Below are 27,992 nucleotides of genomic sequence, written 5' to 3'. Positions count from 1 at the left end.
CCTGGGGATCCAGATCACAGAGTGGCTGCCCAGGAGAGGTGTGCCCACCATCACGTCCCACTCCCTGTGTGGCTCCTCTAAACATGGGAGCCACAGCTCAGCTGAGCCAATGGTGGGAAAATGCTTGACGAGTGAGATAAATCCATTGCTTTAATTTAATCTTATTTTGGCGGCACTGGGATTTGAACTCAGGGAGTTGAGCTTGCTAGGCAGGTGCTCTAGCCTTTTTGCTTTAGTGTTTTACAAGTAGGGTTTCCCACTTATGCCTGGGCCGCAGTCCTGCTATTTACCCCTCCCTGTAGCTGGGATTACAGGTGTGCTCCACCGTGCCCGCTGAAAACAGCTTTTAAGCAAGAGGTGTCCTGGTTCCCTTGCACACGGGGGCTTCGGACTGTTGGCTTCACCTGGAACGTGGGCCACTGGGCGCTGTACACTCCGCCTTTCATGTCAGCAAGCATTTACTGAGCACCTACTGTGTGCCTGCAGGTCTAGGGACACTCAGGAAGCAGACAGGTAACTGTGTGACGAGTGTCCAGTGGCAGTCATGACAAGTGGTGGACAGCAAGGGCCCGCTCTGCGCCAGGCCCCATTGCCAGCTCTGTGCAGTGTGAGCCCAGGTAGGGACGGTCATCTCTGGCAGGACAGAGGTGGCCAGGCTGTCCTGAGTTTGCAGAGGCATTGGTTGTGGTAGGGGACACAGCAGACGCCGGGGACAGACAGTGACAGCCAGAAGCCTGAATTTGGGGGACCTTGGGTGCCCAGGACCTGAGGACAGTGCATGGTCAGCGCCAGGCTCTGGGAGTGACCAGTCCTGGGTCACTACAGAAAGCCTCAACCTCGCTATCTGTGACCAGGCTGAGAGGTCGAGACTCCAGGTTCCCTGCGCAGGTGGCTGTCCCAGAGGGTGAGTGACACACCCTGGCACTCAATGGCCACTGACCTCAGAAGGTGAAGCAGCCCTGGGTTGGACGCTCACACTGTCCTTGCTGTGTACTGGCCAGGGTCCTCTGTCTCAGATCCTCCTTCTCTGGCCACCAGGTGACAGCCCTGCTGGTCACCATCTACCTAGGACGCGGTGGACTCTTGGCGCTGCCGTCCCGGGGCCGATGGGTGTTGCTGGGGGTCAGCGGGCTGTGGCGTCGGCCTCCGCTGTCAGTGGACCCTGGGGCGGACAGGGTCCTCAGTCTGTGGTCCAGGCAAAGCCAGTGCCCCAGGGGTCCCCAGCTGGATACCTGGCCTGGGCCTGAACCACACACAGCTTGACACTCACAGGGCCCAGCAGCCCTCGGGACAGAGTCCCCTCTGGTGTCACTTGCACTGTCCCTCTTCCTGCCCTGCCCAGGCCAGGGCCACCGTCTGGGCCTCTGGGACTTCCCTTCCCAACCTCCTGGGTCTTTGGTGGTCTCGGCTGCTCTGGCACCCTTGGGACCATCCCAAAGCCACTTGCTCTGAGAAGTGACACACCAGGAGCCCCAGCCATCTGTGAGGAGGACGGGGTCCTTGTGGAACATCCCCAGAGGGAGTCACAGCCTGAGCATCCATCTTGGAAACGGGAATGATGCAGCTGCACAGACACCGCGGTCAGCGGCCAGCATGGAGCTGAGGTGCAGGTGCCACTGTCCCCCAGCCCCCCACGGACAGCATGTGACAATCCTGGGAGCCCCTGGGTGAGACCTGAGGGACGCACAGGGCGGGAGGGGACGCCACTGACCTCGGATGTCATGGGGCAGGAGGTATGGCCCGCTGGGGACAGCGCTGGTGTGCCACACGGTGCTGGGGAAGGTGAAGGTGACGTCGGGCACATGGAGAATGTTCTCGTCTAAACAGAAACGGAATATTAGCCTCATTTTAGTTCCACAGTTGGGTGAGGGTTTGCTTGCTTTGCTTGTTTTCTTTTGGCGGCATTGGGGTTTGAACTCAGGGCTTCGCCCTTGCTAGACAGACGCTCTCATGGCTTGAGCCACTCCACCAGCCATTTTTTGTGATGGGTTTTTTGAGATAGGGTCTCGTGAACTATTTGCCCAGGCTGGCTTCAAACCTCAGTCCTCCTCCTCTGTGCCTCCTGACTAGCTGGGATTACAGGCATGAGCACTGGCACCTGGCTGATTTTAGTTGTTTTAAGATAGTGTCATATTCATGCTAGGACATGATCTTCCTTGTGTTTCCTGAGTAGCTGGGATGACAGGCATGTGCCACCACACCCTGCTTGTTGGTTGAGATGGGGCATCAATACATTTTTACCCAGGCTGACGGGAACTGCCATCCTTGGATCTCAGCCTCCTGAGTGGCTGGAATTACAGGCACGACCACCGCACCTAGCACAGTCCTGTTTCCAAGTGCTCAGCATGCGCGCCCTCTTGTGGCCGGTCACTTGCAGGTCACTTGCAGACGCTCTCTGAGGGGCATGGAGCCACAGTCTGCCTTTGTAACCATGAAGGACAGACAGAAGGACAGACAGGAGGGAGGGAGGGAAGGAAGGAGAGAAGGGGGAAAGGAAGGAGGGAAAGAAGGAGGGAGGGAAGGAGGGAGGGAGAGAAAGAAAAACAAAAACAGACTGAACGTTCTGCTTTCTTTTTCAAACCCGTACCTGTGTGGAAACTGAGGCTGGGTTTCGACTTGGAGCCCACAGGGATGGGGACAGCCGGGAAGAAGGTCTTCCCTGGTGACTTTGATGGCTGGAGGTGTGCGGGGACAGCTGACTGTCAGCCACAAGGTCTGCAGAGGGCGGCCGGGGTTTCTCTGTCACCTGCAGGGAAAAGGCACAGGGCAGGGAGTGAGGAGCGGTGGCTGCAGGGGGATAGGTCGAGGTTACTGTGAACCAAGACCATGTCAAACCTACTGTGTGCCTGGCCCCGTGGAGGCGAGGTCTTGCTGTGTAGCCCAGCCTGGCCTCAAACTCCCAAACCTGCCTCAGCCTCCCCCAGTTGCTGGGATTACAGGTACACACCACTACACCCAGGATTCTCGAATTTTTGCTCAATTCTGTTTTACTGAGTTTTCCCATGGGTCAACAGAGTTCAGTAGGCCAAGAATGGAATTCAAAGCAGGAACGACTGACGTCTGTGTGGAGTCGCTGCAGCCGGCTCAGTCACGGTCAAAAATGGGACGAGGCCTATGTGGAGATGGAGGTGGGAGGACCGTGGTTTGAGGCCGGCCTGTGCAAAAGTTATCGAGACTGTGTCTCAGAAAAACAAGCCAGAGCTGGCGGGGTGGCTCAAGTGATTGAGCACCTGCCCAGCAAGCGGAAAGCGTGAGGCCCTGAGTTCAAACCCCAGTACTGCCAAACAAAACAGACAAGCTGATGGCCATTTGAAGAGGAGCAGAACTGGATGTGGTGGTGATGCCTGTAATCCCCGCACTGCACTCAGGAGGCTGAGGCAGGATGGTGAGTTTGAGGCCAGCCTGGGCCACACAACGAAACCCCCCTCTCTCAAAAAAAAACCAAAAAACAAAAACCAATGGAGCAGAAACCCAGAAAGTGGTCACAGAGTGGCCCTGGTCTGGCGGGCCACCTGTTTGTGTGGGTCCAGCACCAGACACCAGAAGGACAGATGGTGGTGGCCATCAGGCCTAACGACTCAGCTCTGACCATCCTCCTAACCCTGAGCCACGCTACGCACCATTCTCTCCAATCAACACATAGATCCTGGGCTCGGAGGTGGAGGGGTGGCCTGGTCGGCACAAGGCCCTGGGTTCGACTCCCAGGACTGAGCAAAAAACCCTCGGGTCACAAATGTGCACAGCTCCCGCCACCTCCCATAGTCCAGGGCCCTCCTGTGTCCACCAGGCCTTCAGCCTGGCCCCTCCTGTGCTCTGTCCCCAGCCATCCTGGCCACACCCCAGTGAGCGGCAAGCGTGTCACCCACCGGCCGTGCATGCCGGATGAGGGAAGGTGGCTGCTTCCTCCTGGCCTTCCTGTCCACAGGGCGGTCCCCGCATGGGCTGGCGCAGGGCCACCTCCTGTCCGCCAGGCTGGAGTCCGGGGTGGCGCTGGGCTTCAGGTCCCTGCAGTCCAGGCCTGCGTCCTCCAGCAGGTGACAGCAGGAGCGGCTGCCACTGCCCTTGCGGTCCTGCATCTTGTCGTGCCTGCTGGCCGCAATGAGCGAGATGCTCTTGGTGTCCAGGGCCACCTTGAGGACCTTGGCACTCAGGGCCGGGCTGGCCGGGGTGTGCAGCTTGGAGACCAGGGTCTTCACGCCCGGGGAGCCCGGGTTCTGCAGGGGACCAGCACCACAGTGGTCAGGACAGAGCGGGGCCCCCGAGGTGACTGAGAAAAGCCCAGCGTCCATCCCCACCTCCATGTCACACCTGCCTCCTTTGCTCTGAGTCTCTCTCCTATGGTCACCTTAAGTTCCCAAACTACCCCTGAGGGGCAGCAGAGCCTGGCAGGACAGACACCCCCAAAAGAGGACAATGACCCATATGAAGGAGTCACCTCCCTGGGGGGCAGTGGCCAGATGTGCCATGTCGGAATTCCCAGAGTTGGGCATGAACTCTGGTTCCAAGACCACTGGGGGGGTCACTATTGATTGGCCCAGTGGGGTCCCCAGAAGCCGACGCAGAGACAGTGACTTCAGACAAGGTGGCAGTGAACGAGGAAGAGAGACGGGGGGCAGTGCAGGACAGGCCTAAGGAAGGGTGTGGGGCTCAGAGTGCTGCCCTGTGATGACCATCATGGGACATCTAGGAGTGAGTGTGGCATTTGAGGTGACATTGTGTCCACCAAGGGGTCAGGGCTCACAGAGCCATTGGCTGGCTTCTCCCGGGGCTGAGTCCCCAGCACAGCAAAGTGGCCCTGTGGCTCCCTGTGGGGTGGGGTGTTTTGGGGTTTTTTGGCAGGACTATGGTTTGAACTCAGGGCCTCACGCTTGCTAGGCAGGCGCTCTACCGCTTAAGCCGCTCTGCCAGTCCTCTGACATTCTTAACAAAAGAAGAGGTCAGGGCAGTGGAGCACGCCTGTAATCCCAGCACTCGGGAGGCTGAGGCTGGAGGATCTCCAGTTCAAGGCCAACCTGGGTCTCAAAAAAAAAAGCCAGGCACTCACCAGTGGCTCATGCCTATAATTCCAGCTACTTGGGAGGCTGAGATAGGGAGGATCAAGGTTCGAAGCCAGCCCTGGGCAAATAGCTTGTGAGACCTTATCTTCAAAATAACCAGAACAAAATAGACAGGAGGTGTGGCTCAAGTGGAAGAGCATCTGCTTTCCAAGTGGGAAATCCTGAGTTCAAATCCCAGTCCCACCAAAAAAGAGGAGGAGGAGGAGAGGAAGGAGGAGAAAAGGGAGAGGACACACAGACATGGGGGCAGAGATGGAGCCACAGGCCAAGGACGCCTGAAGCCCCAGGTGCTGGAAGAAGCGGGAAGGCCCCTCCCAGAGGCTCTGCAGGAGCTGGCCATGCTACAGGGGACCTTGGATTTGCAGAAAGTCCATCCAAGCCTCGCATCTGGGTGCTTCTTGGTAGCTCAGCTCACTGAGCTGAGACCAAACTCATGTCCCCAAGCCCAGGAAGGGGACGGCTCGTATGGCAGCTCCTCGGAAGCCCCTCCCACCCTCCTGGCCCAGTGCAGCCCTGAGGTGGCCTGTGACCCCCAACACCAACCTCACACGTGGGCGGCGTCAGCAGGACAGCCTTGCTTTCTCAGCTTCCTCAATGGTGTGGATTTTGACGACCTGTCACTGTCACTGCAGGTGACACAGATATCAGTGGGGTGTCTAAAGTCAAGCCTCTGCTGCTGCTCCACCCACACGGCCCAGGCTGGCCTTGAACTTGCAATCCTTCTGCCTCAGCCTCCCAAGTACTGGGATTACAGGTGTGTGCAGCTACCCTCAGCTCAGTCTGTCATTATTAAAGTGACCACCAAGGAAGGGTCACAGAGCAGAGAGGCCTGTGTTGCCCAGTGTCTGGGGTTCATGGCCTGAGCCCTGATTCCGCTCTGCCCTCACCCACCTGTCCCTGTCCAGAAGCACCGGGGCCTCAAACGGGCCCCGTGGGAGGTCCTTCCTGTCGTCAGGCTGGTTTCCGCTGCTGGACTCCTCAGGTGGCGGGGGCAAAATATTCAGAACAGAGCCATCCTGGGACCAGAAAGAGGAGCCAGGTGAGGTCAACAGGGACATGTGCAACCATGTCACCTGCAGAGGGCCCCTGGGGGGCCACAGGGAGGTTCCTGTCCTGGCCACCAGCACCCAGAGGAAGCTGTCAGCTCCTCACCTTGCTGTGCCCCACCATGGGGACAGGGGGAGGCTCTGCTGCACAGGTGTGTGGACCCACGGCTTATCACATGAGCTCACCATCAGCAAACGCAGTGCCCAGGGCACACCTGCTGTCAGAGACCTCAGAGGTCCACAGGCTGGCGAGAAGTTAAACAGGGGACATGTATGACCCAGAAATTCCACCTCTGGGTCTTTGCCCCAAAGAACTGAAAGCAGGGAACTCTAAAGATGCATCTGCACACCACGTTCAGAGCAGCATCCATCAGAACAGCAGAAGGGGGGAAGCTACATAGGTGTCCACTCATGGACGAGTGGATGCCTGAAACAGTGGAGTATTATTCAGCCCTAAAAAGGAAGGGATTGCTGACACCTGCGACAGCATGGATGAACTTTGAAGGGCTTTCGCAGAGGGAGACGAGGCAGTCAGTGGGAGCACCACTGTAGGACGGCCCTCACGGGAAGCCAGAGACAGGGAGTAGTATGGGGGCGAGGTGGGGGGGACAGCAGTTACTCTCCCGGTGCAGGACTTCGGTTTGGGAAGATGGGATGTTCAGAAGGTGGAGGTAGCTGCACAAATGCCACTAAGCTGTGCATCACAAAGGAGGAGGAGGGGAAGGGAGAGGCCATTTGTGGGAGAGCTTCCAGCTTAGCAGGTGGCCACCGCAAGGCAGGAGCAGACCACAGACCCCAGGCAGCCCGGTGAGCGGCTGCCCTTCAGCCAGGAGGCTTATTTATATTTATGTCACTGCTTTGTTTCAGCAGCACTGGGATTTGAACTCAGGGCCTCGTGCTTGCCATGCGGGCACTCTGCCTCCCGAGCCGTGCCCAGCCCTGCTGGGTTCAGGTGTTTTTCACATAGGGTCTCGCACCTCCCTAGCAGCCACAAGGCCCTGGGTTCAATCCACAGCACCACAAAAAACTGAAAAAGTTTAAAAGACAGGCCGTGCACGGAGGCACACACCTGTCACCCCAGTGACGCAGGAGACTGAGGTCAGGAGGATGAGCAGTTCCAGGCCGCGGGATAAAAAGTTCTCATCAGACAAAAAAAAAAAAAAAAAAAGCTTAAAATTGGACGGTCATGATCCAGGCCAGCCTGAGCAAAAAGTGAGACCCCATCTCCAAAATAACCAGAGCACCACGGACCGGACCGGAGCCGTGGCTCAAGAGGGAAAGAGGGGAGCAAGAGAGAGAGAGAGAGAAGGAGAGAGAGAGAGAGAGAGACCATGAACAAACTCAGAGCTCAGGCCCAGTTCTGAGGGATGGGACTGGGGAGAAATGCAAGGAGAGTGAGCACCAGAATCCTCAGGGGACAGCAAGTCAGTGTCACAGGCCTGGGCAGCCAAGTGGCGTCCTGTGGTGACAGCCTGAGTTTTCTGTGGAGGTCTGGAGGTTTCTCCATTCCTCTTCCAAAAAGATGACACAGAGGTCTGTGGTCTGGGGACACCAGGCCTGGGGGCATGTCAGGGTTGGTGACAGACAGTGTCCCTCACTAGCCTCTCCACAGGGATCTTCCTCGCAGGAGGAGCCTGCATTACCCCAGAGGAAAGTCCTAGACTTCAAGTGTGTCACTGGGGTCCCCGGAAGATGTGTCTCTGGTCACCAAGGCAATATGGCCCTCCACTAGGGAGGCTCAGGACTCCTTCGTGATGCTTGCCCAATGCTGAGGATCTGAGGACACCTCTAAGCTGTGCTGGCTCCCAGGCCCGCCCAGCTCACCTGTCATGTCCTCCCTCACCAAATCCCCAGCCAGGCTGAGGCCTGTGGGGCCCTGAAACCAGCCTGGTGCCAAGCTGCGGCCTGGCCACCCTCCCTCTGAACCTGTGCCTCTATGGTGACGTCAGGTCTCCTCTTCCCTCTCACAGGGCCTGGGCACGGCAGGCCTGGCAGGATGGGACAGCACTGAGCGTGGCGGGTGGCCCTCACGGCCCTCACCTGCAGGGGACTGGACATCATGGACTGCAGAAGCAGCAGGCGGTCCAGCGTGTCCTCACCCAGCTCCCGACAGTACAGCCGGTACCACTGCTCCAGGGGCTCTGGCACCTTGACACCACTGTCTGCAGAGCCAGGAAAGCAGGGATCAGAGCGGGGGCCGCACACAGCCCACCCTGAAACCATGCATGGTGTCCACCATGTGCTGAAAAGGCAGCAAGTTTGTTTCGGAAGTTTGAAGGCAAAACTCCGACCTGACAGAAAAGGCATTTCGGATGGACTGTCCTTATGTTTCTTTTCTACCTTTTTTTTTTTTTTGGCAGTGCTGGGGATGGAACCCAGGACCTCACACATGCTAGACAAACACTCTACAACTGACCTCTGTCCCCAGACCAAGTTTAAATTTCTTCTATTGTGTTCATGCATTGCCTCCTTTCAGTCATAAAATCAGGCTAGTAACAATTCTGAAGTATATGCCGGGCACTGGTGCTTATACCTGTAATCCCAGCCACTCCAGAGGCAGAGATCAGGAGGATCGAGGTTCAAACCCAGCCTGGGCAAATAGTTCGTGAGACCCTATCTCCAAAAAACCCACTACAATAAAAGGGTTGGAGGAGTGGCTCAAATGGAAGAGCCCCTGCCCAGCAAGTGTGAGGCCCTGGGTTTGAATCCTAGTTCAGCCCGGTCTGCACAGAGCCAGAGAGGGCGCAACCCAAAACATCCCTTTCTCCTTCCTGGGTCAGCCAGCTCAGCTCCCTGAGTCCCCTGTGGTGTGAAAGTGCTGAGTGTGGCAGTGACCTGGACTGTGTGCTATGGGACACGAGCTAGACAAAAGGCAAGGCTCAGGTAAAGCCTGCAGGACTGCAGAGACAGACAGACAGACAGACAGAGACAGAAACAGACACAAGAGGGAAAGATAGAGACAGACGGAGACAGACAGAGACAGATAGACACACACACACAGAGACAGACAGACTCAGAGAGAGAGGAGACAGAAACAGACACAGAGACTGAGACAGACAGACAGATCCAGAGAAAGAGGCAGAACCTGAAGCCCCAGCATTTGGGAAGCTGAGGGTCACTTGAGCCCAGGAGGCTGAACAGCCTGGATGACATGGTGAGACCCCAACTCAAAAAACCAAACAAGCTAAAAAGGAAAAACCGAAGCAAAGGCCTGACAATTGTAAGTTCGAGGGAGGGAGGAGAGAAGAAGGGAAAAGAACACGGGGCAGGAACTCAGGAGAAGACATGGGGAGACACCAGGGTGGTCACCTGCTGGCACTGACCAGAGAGGGGTGCCCACAACAAAGGTCCACAGGGACACAGGACAAAAACCATGTGTGTCTTGTGGCCAGGGACGGTTACAGGAGGCCAGGCCTGTCTGCGGAGGGGCCACTCACAGAGCGGTCCCCATCAGTGCAGGCACTGGACGGCGTGGGGCTGGAGGACAACTGTGCTCTGCCGCTGGGGACTGTCCCTGACAAAGGCGGGCGCTGCCTCACCTCGCAGCAGCTGCCGCTGGCCGTGCACGAGCGGCTCGCACAGCAGCCGGTGCTGGAGGTACCACTGGATCAGGAACTCCTTCTGGCCCAGCAGGTTCTTCCGGTGCAGGTTGTCGGCCTGCAGTTCACTCTTCTCCACCTCCAGCTCGTGGGCCCGGCACAGCAGCCGCAGCACCTCCCGCTGGGCCTCACTGGTCACCTGCTCGGGCAGCAGCCGCTCCATCTGCGAGGCGTTCCGCTTGGCGTGGGCCAGGCGCTGCTCCAGCTGGGCCTGCAGGACGTGCGGGGTCAGGGTGGATGCCGGTGTCCTTGGGGGACGTGCTCATGGTCAGCAGCTGCTCTGGGATGGGTGCTGCCATCCCCAGAGCTGCTGACCACATCTTCCATCTTCAAATCCCTAATGCAAGCTGGCGCCAGTGGCTCATGCCTGTAATCCCAGCCACTCAGGAGGCAGAGATCAGGAGGATCATGGTTCAAAGTCAGCCGGGGAAATAGTTCACGAGACCCTATCTCAAAAAACCCATCACAAGAAAAGGGCTGGGGGAGCTCAAGTGTAGGTCCTGAGTTCAAACCCCAATGCCACAAAGTAAGAAAAACGTCAGTCACATCCATAAACACCTCCACAGTGACACCTGCATTGGAGTTTGATGGAGTGCCTGTGTCCTCTAACCTGGTCAAGGTGACACAGCAAAGTAACTGTCAGCAGCCGGCTCTACCTTGGCCTGCAGAGATAATGCCTGGGCCCAGAGACGCAGACCCCAGGAACGGGTGGTGGCACCTTCAGGTGCACAGAGGAGAATGTGTTCCGGTCACCTGCTTCCTCTTGGTCTGGGGTCAGTAGGGGACAGCCTTGGAGGGTTGGCTCAGCTGCCCCAGCAAGACCCTGCTCTCCTCCCAGAGGTGTCCCCGGCTCCCTGGCTGGGGGAACAGCCGTGTCCCTGCCAGCACCCGCGCCTGTGACTGCAGCCATGCAGCCATGCTGAACTGCAGGCGGGCGTTTGCGTCTTTTCCCCTTGGATTGTGAGCTCAAGGCGTCGAACGCGCCTCGGTCACCCTCAGGTCCCCAGGGCCTGGGGCTGAGGTGGTGCTGCAGACCGCGCTCCCTTTGGTAACTACTGATTACGTGGTGAGCTCATCTTTGCAGACGCCATCGCCGGTCACAACCTCCATTTGGCTCTTGGAGTCCCTTGCTCTTGTCACTTGCACAGCAGTGGCTCAAGCAAAAGGCCTTCGCCCGTTTTTTAAAGGCGGAAGGAAACACGGCCTTTAATCTCGGAGTGGAATTGCCCGGTGACCACATTGCTGCGGGCAGATGTGACAATTCTGAGAGGCTCCCGGTTTGGTCTGACCTCCTCAGACACTTCTCTTTCTCTTCAGAAAGGACGCTTGTGGTGCCCCTGTCCCTGCCCTTCTTTCTCCCCAGGGACTCTGTCCCGTGCCAGCCCTGCGTGTTTTCTGAAGTGAGACTGTGACGTATCGAGGAGTCACCACATGGGAAAAGCCCGCCGTGGCCGCAGAGCAGCCTGGTGTGGCTTCCCTCTGGCTGTGTCCCATCCTGATGCCAAGACCAGAATTGGGGGCGGACGGAGGGCACAGTGGAAACACCTTGTGAGCTGTAAAGCCGTCACTCCACGGAATGGGCTGAGGTCCGCGAAGGGCTGGCCCACGACACCCAGGACTGTGAATGCGCGTGGACCCTCCCTCACCTTGAGGGCTGCCGTTTTCTGCTGCTCGGCCAAAAGCAGGTGGACCGCTTCTCTGGCCATAGCCACCTCGTGCGGCTCTGCGGACTCGCCCTCGTCCCCGCCAGCATCCACCGGCTCCTCGTCCTTGTCCGGCTCGGCCCCGTCCCTGTGCACGTGGTGGTGGGACTTCTCCCGCTCCCAGCTGTGGCCAGGACAGAGGGGTCAGGGTGCCAGTGGTGCCCAGGGCCGGGATTCCTGTACCTCTGTCCTAGAGCCTCTGTGGCTCCCGCTGGCCCTTCACAGGTGCAGGTGTAAAGGGCAGCCCGATGACCTTTCCTGCATATGTGTCCCCCAGCCCACCCGGAATCGCCCACGCCACCTCCTAAAGAAACGCGCCCCTCTGAGCCTCTGTCTCCTGGTTGTAAAGCTGGGGTGACAACAGCCTGGGGGCCTGGGGTGCTCACGAGGGGAACTCAGCACCCCGGGCTCTGTGAATGAGGCGAGGTCCCAGACTGAGTGTGAGCACGAGGATCGTGGACCCAGGCAGGAAGGGGGCACTGAGGAAGCCGGGTGAGTGGACCTCTTGCTGCAAAGGCTCCCTGTGAGTACATTTTAAAGTAAGTCTTGTGCTGTTTGTGCAATAGACGGGGGACAGGCATGTAGTTCACACCTGTAATCCCAGCTACTGGGAAGGTGGAGGGGGGACTGTGGTTCAAGGTTGCCGTGGGCAGAGCCATGAGACGCGATCTCAAAAACAAACTCAAAAAGCAAAAGGACTTGGGGGCTGGCTCAAGTGGCCCGGGGGGGCGAGGCTGTGAGTTCAAGCCTCAGTACTGCCGAAAGAAAGGAAGGAAAGCAAGAGAAAGAAAAGGAGAGAGGAAGAAAGAAGGAGCGAGACACGAGAGAAGAAAGAGAGAAGGAAAGAGAAGATGGAGGAAGGAGGAGGAGAGGCTCAGCAGAACGGGCAGTGGGGGGGAGGGACTTAGTAGGTTAAATCACAGAACTGCCTTAATTTACCCAGAGTGGCGGCCTTGGGTCGTGGCTTCCCCGGGAGAGCAACCTGCTGTCCCAGTGTAATGCTAACACTGCCCCTGCCCTCCCCAAATGCCCTGGTGTGGGTGACGGGCATCAAGGTCAGTCTCTCTGCACGCGGTCACTCTACCCTCATAGGGACAGAGCGTGGCCCAGGACAAACCCACATCTCGGCGCCTCAGCATCCTGTGTCATAAAATCTTCTGGTCCTCACCTGCCCTCCAGGGCAGGCTCTGGACCCTGGCCTGTGAAAGACCCAAGGGACCTGGGCAGAAGAGTGGAAAGCAGGGGCACAGGAGTCCTGCTTGGCTAAAGTCCTTCTTGGGGACCTGCAGCCGGTAGCAGTGAAAGGGCTCCAACCAGGGCCCCTCTGCCCCACCCAGTGGGGACGCGCTCACTCTGCGATGGTCAGCAGGTGGCGAGATGTGTCCATGCGCAGCTCGATGCTGGCGTTCTCCAGCTCCACCAGGCTACGGCGAATTGCCAGCTGCTCCCGGACCACCCCAGCAAGCTGTGCCCAGATTCTGTCCATCTGTAGGCAGCTCTCCTCCTCTGCATCATGCGGGGTGACAGTGACTGCGGGCAGGAAGGGACCAGGAGCGGTGTCAGTCAATCCACAGTCAAATCTCATGCTCACACACCAAAGTGAGGTCTTGTCCAAGGGGGAGTTTGATACATGTGAGATGGGTGGATGGACGGATGGATGGGTGGACGGATGGATGGACGGGTGGACGGGTGGACGGGTGGGTGGACAGGCGGATGGACGGGTGGGTGGGTGAACGGGCGGATGGACGGGTGGGTGGATGGTGGACGGACGGATGGGTGGGTGGACAGGTGGGTGGGTGGACGGACGGGTGGACGGGTGGACGGGTGGGCGGGTGGGTGGATGGGTGGATGGTGGGCGGATGGATGGGGGGGTGGATGGATGGGTGGGTGGATGGGTGGATGGGTGGATGGATGGGTGGATGGGTGGATGGATGGGTGGATGGGTGGATGGATGGGTGGGTGGATGGGGGGGTGGATGGGTGGATGGATGGGGGGGTGGATGGGTGGATGGGTGGACGGGTGGATGGGTGGATGGGTGGATGGGTGGATGGTGGGCGGATGGATGGATGGGTGGATGGATGGGTGGGTGGGTGGGTGGGTGGATGGGTGGATGGGTGGGGGGTGGATGGGTGGATGGGTGGACGGGTGGATGGGTGGGTGGGTGGGTGGATGGGTGGATGGGTGGATGGGTGGATGGGGGGGTGGATGGGTGGATGGGTGGATGGGTGGATGGGTGGATGGATGGGGGGGGTGGACAGGTGGGTGGGTGGACGGACGGGTGGACGGGTGGACGGGTGGGTGGGTGGGTGGATGGGTGGATGGATGGGTGGGTGGATGGGGGGGTGGATGGGTGGATGGGTGGATGGGTGGATGGGTGGATGGATGGGGGGGTGGACGGGTGGATGGGTGGACAGGTGGATGGGTGGGTGGGTGGGTGGATGGGTGGATGGTGGGCGGATGGATGGGGGAGTGGATGGATGGGTGGGTGGATGGGGGGGTGGATGGGTAGGTGGATGCATCTCTACTTCCAGTGCATGAGAATCTTGTCACATTCACTGCCACTCATAATCTTCTGTGAAATGCCTATTCAATGTCTTGCCCATTTTTCCATTTAGTGGTACTGGGATTAGAACTTAGGTCTTTGTGCTTGCTAGGCAGGTGCTCTACTACCTGAGGCACGCCTCCAGCTTGCCCGTGTAATGACCAGACAATACCTCAAGTGTATGTAATGCGTAAGAATGGCTGTTTGCTCATCCTTATTGATTTTTGAGATTCTTTATAAATTATGGTAAGATTTAGCTTCATAGTCTTTTTTTTCTTTGTGGTACTGGGGTTTGAACTAAGGGCCTCCACCTTGAGCTGCTCCACCAGCCCTTTCTGTCATGAGTTTTTTTGAGATAGGGTCTCAAAGGAGGGAAGGAGGAAGGGAAGAGGGAGGAAGAAGGAGGGAGGAGGGATGGAGAGGAGCTTGTGGCGTGATCTCCAGATCACTCTCTAAATGCTCAGAGTGGGCCAGACCCAGTGCAGCATCCGAGCCAGAAGGAGCAATGGACACATAGGACAGGGACACTGACCACAGAGCCCCGGGGAAGGTGACAGGACCCCGGGGAGGGTGACAGAGCCCTGGGGAAGGTGACAGGACCCCGGGGAGGGTGACAGAGCCCCGGGGAAGGTGACAGGGCCCTGGGGAGGGTGACAGGACCCCGGGGAGGGTGACAGGGCTCCGGGGAAGGTGACAGGGCCCCAGGGAGGGTGACAGGGCCCTGGGGAGGGTGACAGAGCCCCGGGGAGGGTGACAGGGCCCTGTGGCAGGCAGGAGACCACAGGCTGGCTCAGCCCCACCTTGCATGTCCAGGACACTGGGCTTTGCCTTCTCCTTCTGCTGCTTCTCAATTTTCGACTTGAGGAGCTCGATCTCCCTGTGCAGGTCGGAGATGACGTCTGTGTACTGAGCAGTGCGGTACAATACAGTCAGCAGGTTGTGCTTGACCTGAGGGTGAGGACACATGGCCAAGCTCAGCCCTGTGGACACTGCTTTTGCAGGGACACAGGCGATGGGAGACTCACTCCAATTCCTTCACGTACTGCAGTGCTGGGGCTTGAACTCAGGGCCTTCACCTTGAGCCACTCCACCAGCCCTCGCCAACTATTTGCCAGGAGCCGGTCTCAAACCACGATCCTCCTGATCTCTGCCTCCTGAGTAGCTGGGATTACAGGCGTGAGCACCACACGGTGTACAGCCACATTTCCTTCATTGCTCTCTACCAGGGGGCTGTCCACCTGTCTGCACGATGGCCCCTCTCATCCTCGGTCTTGGTCGCCCACCGGTCCATCAAGGTGCACACAGCCTGACGTGGCACTCCAAGGGGCTTGGGGAAGTGAGGTTTCTGAGTCACAGGGCGGCAGGTCCTTTGAGCTGTGCTCAGTGGCCTCTATGTGCACGTCACACGCTTATCACTGGGGCCCTTCTATGTCCCCTCCTCAGCAGACCTTGCCTGACCACCCTCTTCACAGAGGACCCTCCGAATTTGGTCTCTGGTGTCATTCTTTCTGACAGCAGCCTGTGGCCATGGAGCAGGGTGCTAACCAGTGAGTCCAGGCCCACCACCTGCTGTCCCTATCCCATGGCTAAGCCCAGAGCTGCACAAGACCAGAAGTTTACCTGTTTTTATTGTTATTATTATTTATGTTATATTTTCTTTTTGGCTGTACTGCAGCACTGGGATTTGAACTCAGGGCTTTGTGCTTGCCAGGCAGGCGCTCTACCCCTTGAGCCACTCCCCAGCCCTTTACTGTGACGGGAATTTTTGACATAGGGTCTCATGAACTATTTGCCTGGCTGGCCTCAAACCACAGTCCTCCTGATCTCTGCCTCCTGAGTGGCTGGCACTACAGGCGTGAGCACCAGGCCCGGCTCTTCCACTGTTTTGAATGCCCAGCCTCGGGAAGCTGTTCTGCTGCTACTTTATCCCTGCTCCAGGGACAATGATGGTGCACAGAGGCCACCAGCCAGGAACAGCAGTGCAGGGCATACCCAGCCATCCAGCTGCAGGCTAGGAATCAGCCAGGGAGTGAGGAGCGAGTTAGTGAGCACGGGGGCGAGCGAGGGAGGGAGGGAGGGAGGGAGGGAGGAGTGAGGACCGAGGCTCACCCGGGTCTTGATGTTTTTGGCTCTGCAGGCTTACAGCAGCGTGGTCCTCGACTCCTCAAAGCTGGTGCTGGCGGGGCTGATGTGAGCGATCATCACGGTGCGACTGTTCCCTCCCAAGGCATCCTGCTCAGGCGGAGGCCCCAGGGCTGAGGTGACGGAGCCACGTGGTCCCAAACGCCCAGGGTGCGGCCGTCCCCAGCACCAGCACACCAGGCCTGCTGGGCCAGAGCCTGAGGGGGCGCCTGATGCCGGGGACAGGCCTGTGCCTGGGAGACGACCCTCAGGATGATGTAGACCACCCTGCCTGACGGCCACTTTGATGAGAGCAGGTGGCACACACAGGGACATGTGTTGACTGCCTGGCCCATGTGTGCATTTGTCCCCATCTTGTATTCAGCTCAGGGTAAAAAGGATCTTTTTCACTGAGTGTGGTGCTCATGTCTGTAATCCCAGCTACTCAAGAGGCAGAGATCAGAAGGATCACGGTAAGAGGCCAGACGGGGCAAAAATTCACAAGACCCCATCTCAACCAATGGCCAGACACAGTGGTACACACCTGTCACCCCAGCTCTTGGGGAAACACACCAGGACTGCAGTCCAGGCTGGTGTGGACATAAAGTGAGACCCCATCTCAAAAATAATGATAGCAAAAAGGGCTGGCGGAGTGAGCACCTGCCTAGCAAGTGAGGGGCCCTGTGCTCGCTTCCGCAGCACATAAGCTAAAAAAAGCGAGAGGCCCTAAGACCAAACTGCAGTACTGCCAAAGAAAAGGAAAAAGGGAGTTTTTCACATGGGGCTGCCAGCCTGGGGAAGGTGGCGAGCTCCCCGTCACCATGGCGTGCAAGCCAAGCCCGTGCTCAGAGGGCCAAGGGACACGGGCCGACATGGCTCTGCCCCCGGTGGCCCTGGCAAGGCCGCCGGTTCTCAGGCCTGGGCCTCTCCCGGCAGGTGACCTCCCCGCGGCCACAGCACCCACCTTGAGCAGCCGTGTGAGCTTGCTGTCCCGGAAGTTCACGGAGGCGCGGCCTCCCTCGCCTCTCTCGCTCGGTGCGTTGATGCAGCTGCCCAGGGTCAGCAGCGAGCGGTTGATGTGGGCGCCCTCCTTCACCCTCCTGCCGTGGCCCTGCATCTGTGCAGACGGGACGGGACAGGCCGGCTGAGTTGAGTCCTGTGTCCCCATTCCCAGGGAAGGGCCGAGGCCCGGAGGAGCCTGGGAGGGGCTGCACCCCAGGAGTGGAAACGAGACACCCCGATGCAGCCCGATGCTCACTATGAACCGAGGTAAAGGAGCATTGAAGGGAAGACCGTGCGGAACAAGCAGGTTTTATAAGAAAAAGGAGTGACTGAGCAAAGGAAGCCGGGCTCAGCAGGACAAATGCCGCACCTTTCCTCGTCTACGCAAAATCTAATCTAAAAAGGATTTGAACAGCCGGGCACGGAGCTCACGCCTATAATCCCAGCTACATGGGAGGCTGAGATTGGGAGGATCGAGGTTCGAGGCCGGCCTGGGCAAATCATTCTCAAGACCCCGTCTCCGAAATAAACAGGGCAAAACAGGCTGGAGGAGTGAGCAGGCGCTCTACCACTCGATATTAACTTGATATTAAGGGCATTAAATGAAAGGAGATATTTGGGGGTGGGGTGGAGAACAAGTGGGGGGTGGGGGGGAAGATAATAAAACTCCTCACCTTGTACAATTAGTATATGCTGATAATTAGGCAGGGCACAGTGGCTCACGCCTATAATCCTAGCCACTCAGTAGGCAGAGGTAGGGGGACTGCAGTCTGAGGCCAGCCTGGGCAAACGTGAGACCCTATCTGAAAACCAAAATGACCGGGGTATGGCTCAAATGGTAGAGTGCCTGCCTAGCAAACCCAAGGCAAGTTCAAACCCCAGCACCTAAAATAAATAAGTAAAAGAAAAACTAAAGTAGTTTGGCGGGGCCCGGCTCAGTTCAGCAATCTGGGTCCCAAGGGTGGGGCCAGTCACAGAGCAGGGATGGAACAGAGGGAGGACACTGGACAGAGACAGCCAGACCCCAAAGACTCAGAGCAGGCAGTGCAAACCAGAGCAGAAAACCCAGGCAGGAAGCGCACAGTTTGGGCAGACTTGCCGGGTTGCAAGTCCGGGCACACGGCCATGTCTGTGCACAGCCGGCCCCGGTGCCTGGACGCTGCTCTGCAGAGCAGGGAGAAGCTGTTGGCCTGGACTCACAGCGTACAAGGAGCACCACAGGCACCATGCCTGACGAGGGCCTGGTGTGGAGGCCTCGTTTGTTGAGTGCACTATAGTCCTGACGCCACCTCTGTCAACTACTCTCTGGTACTGGGTGGGGTCCCTGCTCTCCAGGATTGCTCAGGTCACTGTCTGGTCATCTAATGCCCATAACCAGACAGGAGAGGCAAGGGACCATGAGCTGGGGCTGGGGCAGTGGCACCAGGCCTGGTCTCAGCAGAGTCGCATGTAGGACCTGAAGCCTCTGCACCAGTCCTTGTGCACTGACCTGACTGTGGCCTCTCCTGAAAGGTCTTCCTTTTTTTGTTGTTGAGGTACTGGGGTTTGAACTCAGGGCTTCCACCTGGAGCCACTCCACCAGCCCTGTTTTGTGATGGGAATTTTTGAGATGGGGTCTCAGGAACTATCTGCCTGGGCTGGCTTTGAACCGCGATCTCCTGATCTCTGCCTCCTGAGTAGCTGGGATTACAGGCGGGAGCCACCTCGCCCAGCTCTGAAAGATCTTCCTTGAGCCCACTCAGTCCTCGGGGTGCTCTGAGGCTCAGGCCTGAGACCCCACTGCCACTTGTCTGGCCCTCAGCGCCGGTCTCTCAGCATAGCCATCTGTGCACACGTGTCCCCTGACACTCAGAGCTGCCAAGGGCCAGCATGTGCGTGACTTAGCCTTGCCTGTCCAGGCCCAGGGTGAGCGGCCCACTGACACCGACTTGATGGCTTCTGCACTCAACAAACACTTAGCCAGCTCCTCTTCTGGGCCTGGTGCTGTTCCATTTGTCAAGCCACAGCTGGGCAGGACAGACAAGGTCCCAGTCAGACTGACGGTGACTGACAGACACCCAGTGAGTGACACAGTGACATCTGAAAAGGTGAGGCAGGTCAGAGCATCGCACACACCTGGGCTGCATGCTCGGAGCCTGCCAGGTCCACCATGAAGAGCCTCCCCAACCGCACTTCCTCCACCGGGTCCCCAGCGCGGCTCTGCTGGTGCACGGTGACCTGCAGGACTGCGTGGGAGCGGGACGACGTCTTGTTGGCGGCCGTGGGCTCCTGCGTGCGCTGCCGGTTGCCTTTGGTGAGGAGCTGCATGATCTAGGAGGGACAGAAGCAGGCGGGAGGTCACAGGCCACATGGCCACACACGTGTGCTCTGGGGACGCCCAGGAGAGAGGAGGAGGATGGCCCAGGACTGCGGCCTTAGTGCATGGAGTCAGGGCACTGCATAGGAATTGCAGACACGCACAGCGCCTGCCTGGTCTCTGCCCATGGTAGACGTCACCAGTGAATCTCCACCTCACCTCTGTGGAGCCCAGACCCTTTCCAGGCAGCTGTAGGTTTTTGGGAGCTGGCGGGGGGGGCGGTGAACCCCATCTCCTGTGCAAGCCTCTGTGGAAGCCCCCTCTCCAGTGAGCCTCTGTTGAGCACCTACTGTGTACAGATGCACGTGAGGCTGCAGAGTGCATATGGAGGGAGACTGGGACAGTCACTATTATTCAAGATCAGACAAGACCACTCCCGGAGGTGTGGTGGTGCACACCTGTAATCCCAGCTACTCAGAGGTGGAGGTAGGAGGATCACAGTCTAATAGTGTAAGGCAAAAGTGGGAGACCCAGTCGGGAAAAATACCTAAGGCACAAAGGACTGGGGTGTGGCTCAAGTGCTAGAGAACTTGGTAGGTTCTGAAGTTCAAACACCAGTACCACCAAGAGTGGAGGCCAAGAAGATGGAGAGGAGGCAGAGGAAGAGGAGAAGGAGGAAGGATGAGGAGATAGAGGAAGAGGAAAAAGAAGGAGGAGGAGATGGAGGAGGAGGAGGTGGAAGAGGAGGAGGAGGAGGAGAAGGAGGTGGAACAGGAGGAGATGGAGGAGAAAGAGGAGATAGAGGAGGAGGGGATGGAGGAGATGGAGGAGGAGGAGATGGAGGAGGAGGAGATAGAGGAGGGGGAGGAGGAGGAGGAGGAGATGGAGGAGGAGGAGATGGAGGAGGAGGAGATGGAGGAGGGGGAGGAGGAGGAGATGGAGGAGGAGGAGATGGAGGAGGAGGAGGAGATAAAGGAGGAGGAGGAGGAGGAGATGGAGGAGGAGGAGATGGAGATGGAGGAGATGGAGATGGAGGAGAGGATGGAGGAGGAGGAGGAGATGGAGGAGGAGGAGGAGGGGAGATGGAGGGGGAGGGGGAGGGGGAAGAGGAGGAGATGGAGGAGGAGGAGATGGAGATGGAGGAGATAAAGGAGGAGAGGATGGAGGAGGAGGAGGAGGGGAGATGGAGGGAGAGGGGGAGGGGGAGGAGGGGATAGAAGAGGAGATGGAGCTGGGCAGCATGGCCACCCGTGGTCACTCAGGCAGGGTTGGTGGCTGAGGAGTCTGCGCTGATCTGGAGGCCTGAAAGCTTCAGAAGCTGCAGAAGGAGCAGGTGGAGCTGGCGAGATGACCGGGCTGTGGAAATGGCTGCAGGCCCCTCTGGTAAGGGACCACTGTCAGGACCAGCTTGGCCAGTGGGTGTAGACCTGAGCCAGCCCGGGGCAGGCAGGCCGTGACCACCAGGAGCGCTGTGTGGAGAAGGACCCGTGCCTGGAGGCCAAGGGAGAGTGGGATGGATGGTGACGTGTGTCCTGAGCAGATAGCGGGTGCAAGCATTTGCCGTAGGTCAAGGCCAGGTGCTTGGAGGCAGCTAGGGGCTGCGTGTGGGTCTCTGGTCAGTGAGCTCGAATGAGGACTTTGTGCGCTGTGGCACACGTGTGGCTGCCGTGACCCTCACCTCTTGGGCATTTGAGGTGGAGACTTCTGTGATGCCTGCAATCTGGATGATGCCCCTTGCACCTTCCCTCAGTTCCAGACGCCCCGAGGACGGGTTCAGCAGGTCTCGGATCACCTCGTTATAAATCTGGGGTTGAACAGAAAGGTTGGAGTGAAGCAGCTGTGATGCAAAGACCTACAAGGTGACAAGACCTGTCTTGTCACCAAGAGGGCAGGTCTTGCTCAGGCGGCAGGCATTTGGGGTGACACCCAGCGTTGAGGCTGGTTTTTGCAGATGAAGTAATGGAGGCAGCAGGCAGGCTCACCTCCAGGTAAGACAAGGACACACTGTAGTCCGTGTTGTCTTGGGCCTCCTGGATGGCCTGGAAGAGGTCGGTGAGGGTCTGCAGGTAGATACCGGGCTCCGAGTCCACACCCAGCATCGTATGGGTCTTCCCTGCACTGTGGAAGGGTTGGGGCTCCTGAGGAAAGCTCAGCTGTGCTGTACAAGAATTGAGCAGGGCATGGTGGCTCATACCTATAATCCCAGCTACTCTGGAGGCAGAGATCAGGAGGATCATGGTTCAAGGCTTGGGCAAAAAATTCATAAGACCTCATCTCAGCCCATGGCTGGGTGTGGTGGTGCACGCCTGTTGCCCCAGCTATGTGGGATGTGTGATCAGGAGGGTCATGGTCCAGGCACAAACGCTGAGACTCTATTAGAAAAATAACTAAACAAGAAAGGACTGGGGCATGGCTCAAGGGGTAGAGCTCCTGCCTAGCAAACACAAGGCCCCGAGTTCAATCCCAAGTACCACCAAAAAAAAGTCTGCTGAAACCAGGTATGGTGGTTCCTACTGTAATCCCAGCACTTGGGGGGCTGAGGATTTTGAATTCCCAGCCAGCCTGGAGTAAACAGAGAGACCCTGTCTCAAACAGTAAGAGAGCTGTGCTGCCAGCAACTCCGGCCCCTGCATGGTACCTGAGGGCCCGTAGGCAAACACCGTTGTGTTGTATCCGAGAGAGACGCCCTCCACGAGATGCTGCGGACAGACAGAAGGACAGTCAATCGATGGCCCAACCTGAGTCAGGGGACCTGGCTGTTGGGAGGGGACAGGGGAGTGGTGTGTGCAAACATCAGGAGGGAGGCTGACAGGAGGGAGGCTGGGAAGGCCTGGGTGCTGGGAATCCCTGGATTCCAACCCCACTCCCATCGCTGGGTAACTTTGCACATGGTGCCGACCACACAGCGTGGCTTCAGGGAGAGTTAATGGAGAAGTGTGCAAGAGCTGCCACCATGAGGCCTGAGATAGCTACGGACCAAGACTATATGAGGCTTTCCCAGAGCCTCTGCAAGAGTTGAGTCAGACCCAGCGCTGGTGCTCACGCCTGTAATCCCAGCTATTCAGGAGGCAGAGATTGGGAGGATCAAGATTTGAAGTCACCCTGGGCAAATGGCTCATGAGACCCTATCTTAAAAAAAACCCATATCACACCTAAAAAAAAGGCTGGTGGAGTGGCTCAAGGTGTAGACCTTGAGTCCAAACTCCAGTACCCCAGGGCTGTGCGTGGTGGTGAGCACCTGCCATCCCGGGTGCTTGGTAACAAAGGTAGGAAGATTGCCCCCACCTGGTAGCCCCTGCCCATGGACCCTGGGAGGGTTTCCTGCCCACAGCCTTTTGCTCCTCGGGGAGATCCTGGGAGTGATGGGGATGGGTGGCCCGGCCACAGGCCATCCCAGGGGTGCTCCCACCCAATGGAGCCAGGGTGGGGGTGGGTGGCGGGGACCTGGGATGCATGTTGGTCGAAGACAGTGTCAAAGATGAAAGTTTGCTCCCGGGATCGGTGCACACACAGAGTGTCCTCAGGGTCCTTGCGGGGGTCCATGAGCACCACCACCTGGGGGCGATGAAGGGGAAGGGCCCAAGGAGGGCTGCTCAGATCCAGGGAGGACCCCAGGCCTGCCACCACCCTTAGGGCAAGAGCTGTGGGCCTGTGCTCATGCCAGGAGGGCGTGACACCCCACCTGGCACCCTCACTGTTGGCTTTCTGAGAAGGCAAGGCAGGACCATAAGCTCCCCCAGTCCTTCTGGGCTCTGCAGCCACGTCACACCTACGCCCCAAAAACGTCCCCTAACCCAAGGAGGGCAGCCTGACCACACTCGAACAACCCTGCTCAGTACAACAGACTAGCAGTGTCAGCAACCCACCCTAGTCCCAGGCCCCACAGGGACAAAACCCATCTATGAACTAGCAGAACAGGGGAGGACAAAGGGTTTTGTAAACTGTAGAGTGCCGGGCAGGCCGTCCCACTGTCACACTCAGGCAAGTGACCCCAAGGGTGCCTGGGATCCCTCTGCCTGGTGTGCCTCTGGCTCGGGGCCAAGGGTCCCACAGGACAGGGGAGGACATGCTGGTTCTCTGAGACCATGGTCGCCCCCTGGGGACCATCTCAACCTCATATAAATACACTATTGCAGAGCAGAGTGTATTGGGCTCTTGGCACAGGGGTTCAGGGGAGCCATTCCAGGGAACCGGGGTCGGGAGAGATAGGGGCAGGGAGGGACAAAACGCACCATGGCTGGTGGACTGGGGGGCCGGGGCACCTCAAACCCGTGGAGTTTGGGGCTACAGCCAGGTGGTTCCAACAGCCCTGCCAGCTGGCCACTGCCCAACTCCTCCTAGGTTCACAGGTTTGACACCTGTGGTCCCAGGAGGACCAGAGGTTCCTGGGGAATCGGGGGCAGGGCTGGACCCAGGCCCTCAGGGCTGCTCCTGGCTTCGGGCCAGGACTGATTCCATGACACAAGCTAACTGTGCTCTGCTTTCCTTCCCTTTCTGAGGATGGGACACAGGGCGGCCTCCCCAGCCCCATGTGTACCCACTGTGGGCCACACCCGAGAGGTAGGAGGACGCTGATGGGTCACCAGACAAGGGTTCCAGTCAGCAGGGCTATGGAGGAGCAGTGAGGCTGGTGGTCACCAAAGTGAGGTCCTATCCAGGCGCCACCCCTCACCAGCTGGGTGGCCTTGGGCAGGTCGCCTCAACTCCTCAGGCCTCACTCAGTTCCCTTATCTGAAAAGCGACAGTGACCGCAGAACCCGCCCGCTAAAGGGCTGTGCAGAGCAAATGAGTCTGCGCGCACAGCACAGGGTCCTTGGTATTCAAAAATGATCGCAGCATTGGGTCTTAGACCAAAAAACATTTCTGCGGCTGGCAGAGAGGCTCAAGAGTTAACAACACCACCTAGCAAGCGTGAGGCCCAGAGTTCAAGCCCCAGTGCCACCAAAAATTTTTAAAAAAGATAAAAATGTCACGACATGATGAACCCTTGGTTTCTGGCCAAAAGGCCTCGTGCCGTGTGGTGTCATTTATACCAAACACCCAGATCTACAGACAGGAAGCAGAGGCGGCTGCCCGGGGCTGGGGGTGGGGGAGCAGTGGCTAATGGGTGTGGGGCCTCCTTTTGGGGTGAAGAAAAGGTTTCTGCCACTAGACAGGAGCTGGCCGCACGATGCCGGAGTGGACTAACCCTGCAGATGGTTCACTTTGAAATGGTGCATTCTCTGTGGGGAGAACAGCACCTTCATTTTTTAGAGTGAGCCCACAGCCGGCGTGAGGGACACATAGGCCCTGCCCACCCCTCTCTGCCAACGCTGGGTTTTACCGCCACGTTTGAACACAGGTGCGTGGTGAGCAGGGACTTGGTGCCATTGTCAGCAGGGTTGCAGTGTGGATTTGGGCAGTCACTCGGTGTCCCCCAGCAAGCCAGGTCTTCCTGTGGGCTCTTTGCCCCCTCCCCAACTTAACAGCTGTGATGTTCCATTTGCTTAGTTGTCCCTGACCACAGTGCTAACTCTCCTGGCCTCTGCCAGCTGTCCCAGGCCCCCTGGGAGTGCTCTGACCTGCTGGTGGGGACCGGGTGACTACCCGTGGGTAGCACCAGCAAGGAGCTCCTCCACCCACATTGCATCCTGAGTCGTCTGCCCTTAAGCATGGACATCTTCCCCACATCCCATGTCACCCGACTAAAGACACCTTCCTGATGACAATGCTTACCCCAAATTAGGCACTTATGCCTGCAAGTGACCAAGGCAGCAGCTTTCCCTGGAGTGGCAGCGAGCTGGCACCCCACCCCGCCCTGTCCCCCAGGCAGCACTACCCCCTGGGCTCTCAGGTTGCTGACAAGGTGGCCCCAGGCCTTCCTGCCCCGTGTCCCACTCATTCACAGGGCACCCAGCTGCTCCCCTGCCAGGCCAAGGCCACCTGCCCTGGGGATCAGAGGGCATTGCCGGCCTCCCGGCCCCTCTCCTCAGAGGTCTCTCTGACCAGGGCAGCTCTGAGGCTCTTGCGCGATCCACACAGCACACTCACTGTCAATCAGGGGCAGGGTGGGCACCATCAGTCCCTGTTCAGCCCCCTGCAGCAGAGTTTGGTCACTGTGTTTATTGATTGTGAAGTGCACACAGTGGGGTGAGGCCATCTCTGTGCTCCCCAGCCTCACCTGGTCCCCGACTTTGTGAGCGATGACAGTGGCCCCTTCCTCCTGTTCTGCACTGTTAAGTGGGCGGATCCGAAGTGCAACCTGTGGGCAGGCCATGAGTGGCTGGTCCACCGGGGTCCCAACTAGACCACTCCCTCTTTTCCGTGCAACACCAAAACCCTCAACCCAAACTGTCCTGGTCCTACAGTGGCTTTTGCATTCTTAGTAAAACAGTGAGGGTCCAACACGGGCTCTGTCTTAGCTTCTTAACCCTTGTGTGGAGTTCATGACTCACAGCTCAGTTGCTTCACCCTCATTGAATAGAGAGGTAAAGCAACTTGCCCAAGGTCACACAGGCTTCTCACCCAATTAAACCATCACAAGGGACATACACCTAGCCTGGCTCTTCAGCGCACCGGTAAGCACTTTTGGAAACCATTGCCTGGAGGAAGCCTTTGGGCCTGGGTAGGCCCGGTAGGGGATGAGCAGGGCGATACTTGCCACCAGCTGGGGTCCTGGCCTAGGTCCTGAGCTCTCTGGGAAGGGGTTTCAGAGGGCAGTGCCTGGGGACTCTGGGTGAGGAAGTATGGGCATCACTAGAGAGGGTAAATGGGGGAGCAGGTGGGGACTCTGGTCACAGGGCTGGGCTGATGAGCTCTGACCACAGGGTGCTGGGTTTGGAGTGTCACGGGAGCTGGAGCTGGCAGGGGACGAGCAGGAGGGCACTCACCACGAGCTGCTGGTCCTTTGGCTCCATCTCCCTCAAGGTCGGGCTGCCCCAAGCAGGGGAGAGGCCAGGGGCCTGGTGAGTGGGCACGCTGCTGGCCAGGTCGGCCAGGGGCTTCCTGTGAGAGTGGCGGAGGCAGAGCTGGAGGCAAGGAGACTTGTGTCTTAGCTCAGCCCCTCCTGGTGACGTCAGCAGGGTCCCTGGGGGTGCAGCCAGGCAGCAAGGAGCTCCTTTACGAATCCTAGCCTTCCCTGAGGGGCAGGACAGCCCATGTGGTCTGAGCAGAGCCCCAAGCAACAGGGCAGACCTCCTGAGTGCCAATGTGACAATGGCACATGAGACAGCGCCAGGCACCGGTGCGGTCTGCGCTCACCTCGTGCTATAGCAACTCCATCTACCACAGGGTGGAACCCCCTCCCCTCCTCCAGCAGGGGGCCACCTGGGCACAGCATACCAAACCACCTTTGGGGTGTCAGCACCTTCAGCCGAATGCCTTCTCCAGATGACCTGGAGTTCCCAACCGCTTTCCATGCCAGCCTGTGCACCCAGGACCCAGTAAAGGCCCAGCCTGGCAAATGCTGATCTTAACCTTCCCACTGCAATACCCAGGAAGGCAACTGTACGGTGAACTCACCTGGCCAAGGCAGAATGCACCTGCCAGGTGGTACGGGACCTCACAGACTGGCTCTGCCGAGATCCTACATCCTTACTGAAAACAGGTCAGGTCCCTGGAGCCCAAGTCTGAGCCCACGCCTCACTCAAGGTCAGCTGGAATGCTTAGCTCTCTGCCAAAACACTGGGAAACTCACCCTAAGCCCCCAGCATGCACCTGTTCAAATCCTCTTCCTTGGTGTCCAATGCTGAGCATCAGAGAACTCTTGCCTGACCCTCTAAATTCACGCCTCCATGCCTCTTCCACAAAGAACAAGGCTCCAGCCCCTCTCCCAGGGACTTGCTCTGGCCTCCTGAACACATGACATGGACAAGGCCTCACCAAGGCCTGAGACCCCAGGCCTGGGGACAGCCCGCCATCCTCTAACTACCCAGCCAGGTCCAGGACGGGCTAGGAATTCCCCTGTACACCTGGACTGCAGGAGACAGCAAGTAAGGGTGTTCCAAACATGCTTTTATTTACAAACCATGGAAAGCAGTTATGGTGATGTTAATAACTACAGTTGCGAAGCTGTAAAAACCTGTCACTGTGCTAAAACTGCCTCCTTCTCCTTGCCATGAAACTAGAAAACAGTGCCCAAGGTTAAAGGGTGTGAAACTGGGAGGGGAGGGTGAGCCAAGCGCCAAGGCCTCCAGGATCTCAGCGCTCAAGGCCTCGGAGAACCCCACCATGACTGTGGCCTGGGGTGAAGCCTCCCCCAGAGGACAAGGGCTCAGTGGACCCTGGGCTGGCCCTGCCCGTCTGCCGTGTCCTGTGTCCATGGACCCTGGGAAGCCTCTGCTTCCGCAGCTGTCCTCAGCTTGGGACCCCATGAGATCCAGAGAGAGGCTGAGACCCACCAGTCTCACAGGCTGACAGAAGATCCTGCAGGTGAACTGCACTGGGATGTGTTCGCTCCTTGTCAACGGGACTGTGCCCAGGCCACACCCATGGGCGAACACCACCACACAGATTTTCCAACTTGTGGAATTCCGAAGCTTAAAGAGTTCTCGCTGGTGGGATGAGAACCTTTTCATAGAAAATACGCATTTGGGACAACCTGGCCTAACTCATGGAGGAGCAATGGAGGACGCGGACCCGAGGAGCT

At 58.3% G+C, this 27,992-nt stretch overlaps 1 protein-coding gene across 1 annotated transcript; it reads right to left on the bottom strand.

The window, feature by feature from the left end:
- Positions 1–119: 119 nt before the first annotated feature.
- Positions 120–27,836, bottom strand: LOC109675301 (kinesin-like protein KIF19). Its single transcript, XM_074075361.1, is given in 22 exon segments — positions 120–1,162; positions 1,712–1,819; positions 2,588–2,683; positions 2,686–2,746; positions 3,867–4,214; positions 5,608–5,683; positions 5,949–6,073; positions 8,144–8,265; positions 9,643–9,913; positions 11,349–11,529; positions 12,758–12,935; positions 14,748–14,895; positions 16,057–16,179; positions 17,033–17,185; positions 19,186–19,380; positions 21,045–21,170; positions 21,349–21,484; positions 21,986–22,104; positions 22,811–22,921; positions 25,527–25,607; positions 26,236–26,483; positions 27,833–27,836. Coding segments are annotated over 22 exon segments (3,111 nt in total). The 3' UTR covers positions 120–1,061.
- Positions 27,837–27,992: the final 156 nt, after the last annotated feature.

Source organism: Castor canadensis, chromosome 6 (genome assembly GCF_047511655.1).
Source record: "Castor canadensis chromosome 6, mCasCan1.hap1v2, whole genome shotgun sequence".
Classification (NCBI taxonomy): domain Eukaryota; kingdom Metazoa; phylum Chordata; class Mammalia; order Rodentia; family Castoridae; genus Castor; species Castor canadensis.
Note: the sequence above shows the minus strand (reverse complement) of the source record. Positions and strands in the feature narration are given on the sequence as shown.